The sequence below is a fragment of the Galeopterus variegatus genome, unplaced genomic scaffold, assembly GCF_000696425.1.
Source record: "Galeopterus variegatus unplaced genomic scaffold, G_variegatus-3.0.2 Scaffold14560, whole genome shotgun sequence".
Classification (NCBI taxonomy): domain Eukaryota; kingdom Metazoa; phylum Chordata; class Mammalia; order Dermoptera; family Cynocephalidae; genus Galeopterus; species Galeopterus variegatus.
In genome coordinates, this window is record NW_007740671.1 from 39449 (window position 1) to 44234 (window position 4786).

General features: G+C 44.3%; 2 protein-coding genes across 2 annotated transcripts in view; both read right to left on the reverse strand.

Annotated features, from left to right (window-relative positions):
• LOC103582001 (mitogen-activated protein kinase kinase kinase kinase 4-like) overlaps positions 1 to 108 on the reverse strand; it is a gene marked incomplete at its 3' end in the record, with an annotated part of 22420 nt that extends 22312 nt beyond the window's left edge. The window contains exon 1 of the mRNA XM_008563692.1: positions 73 to 108. Within this exon, the coding sequence (XP_008561914.1) occupies positions 73 to 108 (36 nt within the window). The remainder of the gene's footprint in view (positions 1 to 72) is intronic.
• Positions 109 to 3940: 3832 nt separating this feature from the next.
• Positions 3941 to 4786, reverse strand: part of LOC103582003 (mitogen-activated protein kinase kinase kinase kinase 4-like) — a 7451-nt gene continuing 6605 nt past the window's right edge. Inside the window, exon 3 of the mRNA XM_008563693.1 lies at positions 3941 to 4138. Within this exon, the coding sequence (XP_008561915.1) occupies positions 3941 to 4138 (198 nt within the window). The remainder of the gene's footprint in view (positions 4139 to 4786) is intronic.

Consider the following 4786-nt stretch of genomic DNA (forward strand, 5'->3'; position numbering starts at 1 on the left):
TCACAGGGGTCACAGACTCTGTTTCTGTGCACAGAACATGCACAGGACACAACCTGCTGACGGTGAGCTCACTGAATGGTCCTCTTGAGACACAGATGCACAGGCCATGCAGTCGGCAGATAAAACCTAAGCAAGCTTCCCAGCAACATGGATGACAACAGCAACCAATCACTAAGTGATGACAGGGACTATCACAGGACCAGCACCGTGAGGTCAGTGCAGGGAACACACTGAGTCGTTAGGTATGAGAACAACTTCAGTGCTTCCTCCTATCTTAGCTTTGAGGGAAGTTTCCAACTGGGAAGACTATTCCTCCACAAGAGACCAATCAGTGCAGACAGTACGTAAGAAGGCAATGATGAAGATTTTATGTTTAAAGTACAATTACTGTACCTAAGGTTTCTGAAAGAAAGATGGGCCAGGTCCTTTTAAGAACAAGTATAAAGAAATATTTTGTGTGTGATGGCTTAGTGGAAAAAAAATAAACACTAATTCTGTTTAAAATTTTGTTTTTTTATTTTAACTTCTCAATATACACTGTACTTCACATTCATGACCCCCTTTGACCATAATTCTGTTTAAAATTTTGACAGAATCATTACATGAAAGTGAAATGGGAACAAAACTCAGCTAAAGGAAATGGGAAATACAAAAGAAACATCATAAAATCATCTCGGGTTGGGCCGGCCCGGTGGCGCACTGGAGAGTGTGCCGCTTGGGAGTGCGGCGGCGCTCCCGCCGAGGGTTCGGATCCCATGTGGAGACCAGTTCCCGCTCACTGGCTGAGCGCAGTGCGGGCGCAACACCGAGGGTTGTGATCCCGTTGCCGGTCCCCGGTACGGGTAGGACACCGAGGGTTGTGATCCCGTTAACAGTCAGTAAAAAAGACAAAAAGGAATAAAAAAATAAATAAATAAATAAAATATAAATAAATAAATAAATAAAATAAAATAAAATAAAATAAAATCATCTCTGGGAAGACACGGTGGGCTGCAAAGACCTACCCATGCAGAATTATAGAGCACCTACTGAACTCAAGGGACTACACTAAGTGCTGGATAAGAATTCTGGTCAGTGCACTTCTAAGAGTTATATTCTTTTTCTTTTTTTTTTCCTTTTTGTCTTTTTCCGTGTCCGGCAACGGATCGCAACCTTCAGTGTCGCGCCCGTACCGGTAAGGGACCAGCAACGGGATCGCAACCCTCGGTGTTGCTTCCGCACCTCGCTCAGCCATTGAGCGGGAACCGGTCTGTATGTGGGATCTGAACCCTCGGCGGGAGCGCCACCGCACTACCAAGCGGCGCACTGTAGCAGTGCGCCACCGGGCCGGCCCTAGGAGTTATATTCTGTTAAAGGAGACAGAAATACAAGTAAATAAATAACCATATAATGGTAAGTTGTGAACAATTCTGTGTAAGAAACAAGCAGGGGTTCCAAGACAGATCAGAGGGTCAGAGAAAGCCCCTGAAAATGAGGAAAAAAAATGGAACTTCAAAACTGAGCCCAAGTGTTCCCCAATGGGGAACAATACATACAAACTCCCTGAAGCAACTTCCAAGAAGTTAAAAAAAATAAAAGACAAAGAAAGGAAGAGGGACACAAAATGAGGTAGGAAAGTTAACAGGGGCCAGATCCTATGTGGCTTTTTATGGGCCAGGGTATGAACTGTGGATTTTATCCAAAGTAAAATAAAAATCCACTATGGGTCATTAAGCAGGAAAGTGATATCGTCTGATTTTGAAAATCAGTCTGGCGGCTATATAGAGAACAGAACAACAGACAGAAGCACAGGAGAAGGGAGGTTGGAGCCAGGCTAAACAATCAGCCCACTTCCCACATTCCTGCGTGGAGCAGAAACAGAAAACATGGGTGCATTGAGTGTCAACGGCTTGTGCCAGGGCAAGTATGAGATCATGCTGCAAGTCTGTCACATACCAAGTTTCACCTCTGCATTCTCGGTCAGCAGTACATTCTGGCCCTTGATATTCCAGTGACTCACATGATGAATGTGAGGATGTGCCAGTCCCTGAGCAGGAAAGACAGATATAAATCTTAGTTCTTTGTTGCCGTAAGGGTAAACAGCCAGGAACACACCTTTTATAACAGAGTGGAGACACGGGCCAAAAGTTTCTGTGAATTCACATTAAAAACATAAAATTTACTCTTAGTGCATTCCCAGCGAGACACCACCAATATTAACCACGCACATGAAAGAAGCCCCCCCACCCCAACTCCCCACCATTACAACAGGGTTAGGTTCCCCTTGTGAGCAACATTACCACTTTCTAGCTGTGCCTTGTGACACTTTAGATGACCATCTGCAGTTTCTCACAGGGTGGTTCCATTCCAACGCTAAACATCTATCTTTCAGTGGGTGACCCCGTGGGCATATTTGAACTAGACACATCTCAGGGGGAAAGCAAAGGCCTAGAGAGGGGTTTAAAATCTGCCTCTGCAACACTGGCTAGTCTTCCCACTGCACAGCGACAAACTGCTAAGTGCTGAACAATACCGCCTCCACCGTAGCGTAAAAGGATTCCGCTGTCAAAAGAGCCTTGTGTTCAAATAAACTATCTTTCTTTCCCAAGGAAACAAACCCTACTGGGCATATAGCACGTTTTGATGACCTTCTATCTGGAATGAAGCCCAAGAGCCTGTCTTTCCTGAGAGGTGGTGGAAGAACAAAAACAAAGGTTGCATCCAAATATGGTCCAAAAGACAGCAATTCATCACATTCACAAGTCATTTACTTCTTCTATTCTTAGCTAGAGAAGCCAAATCTATAGCGTGCCTCCTTAAGGCACAGCAATCTGCTTACTCTGAAATGTCTCAATCCAAAAAGAGCAGATTAGAAGGAAGGGTTTATTTGATTTTCCTGCTTAACTTTTCTTGTGGAGTTTTACTGTTGTTATCTTTACTTTGTAGGATATGAATTAAATACAGTAGCTGCTCTACAACACTAATTTTTCTAACACAGGGGGTTTCTGATATTCATTTANAACTTAGCAATCCAGACTGAGCACATCTGGGGGGCACACATTTAATTATTCAACAAGTGAGCAAACTAGCATTTTGGAACACAGAAGAGAGACCTGTGCTCTCTGAGTCTGCGGGGCTGTGATGGGCCTTGTCCTGCCTGCCCATCTACTCCTGCTGTAGCACTGCAGATGCTCACAGCTGACCGCTCCCAGCAGGGCCACTGTGGCCACTCTGCCACAGCCTCCAGGCCTGCTTCCTCCCTCACATGGCTGTTTAAGGATTCCCTGTGGCTCTTCTACCACTCAGACACAGACCGTGAGACTTAGCGTGGTGCTTGCATGAGGGCTGCCGCGGACATGCAGAGGAGCAGCAACGTGGGGTTGAAGACTTGGTGTTACCTTCTGGGCATGCAGCACACACCTGCCTCCCTGTTCCCGGGCACTCGCCCCTCGGCTCCTGTTAACATGAAAACAGGTGGTGATGTAGACACAGCATNAATTATCACTGGGTGTTGGCCCAGGCTAGAAGGAAAGGCTTTAAAAGAATAATGAACTCACGCTTATGTGGATGGATAGGATTGATAATCCAGAAAGTAATACAAAAACCTGCACAACAATACAACCAAGAGAGCTTACAAGATGCTTTTACATGTATTATGCCACCTTCTCAAAACCCTCTAGAGTAGCTGCTATATCCCATTAGAAAGATAAGCACAGAGGGTTACATTAATCACCCAATGCAGGAATCTAGAGAAAGGCCAGTCACAAACTGGAGACGTGTGGCACTTAAAAAGCTGACGAAGGATTCACATCTAGAATACAAAATAATGCCTATAAATCAAGCAGGGAGATAACCCAATAGAAAAAGAGGCAAGTCACTGGAACAGGCACTTCACAAAAGAAGTGATNGAGAAAACAGTCTGGCTCCCAGTGGAAAGAAGGCTCAGTGGGATGCACCCTCTCTAAGATATGCCCAGTACTGACGGTGCTCTGGTGTCCTCTGGTCCAGAGGTGGACTCACCAGCCCCTCCCTGTTCCACGTCTTCGTCCTCCTCATCTGTGGTCCCCGACTCCTCACTGGACGAGGAGTAATCTGTCACTTTGTGAGGTGGCCGCATATCTTCCACTGCTCGAAGCTTTTTGGCCAGTTCAGTCAAATCCTAATGCACGAATAGAGAAAAGAGAGTAAGGCAAAAAAGGAAAAAAGGAAGATGGGAAGGAAACAGGAAAGAATGACGAGTTCTTTATTTTAACTATCAACAAATAGCCACAATGTCAGTCTTATAAAACGGTTTGGTAGAGTATTTTCAAGTTTCATAGGAAGGTCAGCTTTTGATAGAAAAGACCAAAAAAGTAAAAAATGTTGTTTATAGATCAAATCCCATAACAATAAAAAATGTAACAGTCTGCTTATGATCAGCATTTTTTTTAAATGTAAGGTAAAATTCTAGATCAACAATTGTATACAGACAGATGCTTGGGCTTTGTTGGAAAGACACCTGTCTATATGACAAAGTCTTCTTTTAAGGGAACTATGGAGAAAGCAAGCTTCTAGCTAAATATGCCTAATTTAAAGTATTTATTTTTTCTCAAACTTTCATTAGAAATTTCAAACCTACAGAAAAGAGAAAGAAAGTGAAGCTAGCACCAGTTTACCTCTTACATCTCGCCTCACCAATTGTGCACAACCTGCCGTATGCATAAAAAAAGGTTCATGACATATAAAGAAAGTGGTGACCCCGTGTATGCTGCGGGCAGAAGGCAAGGTGGGCTTCCCTCCCGCTCCCTTTGAGCCTTATCCACATGTC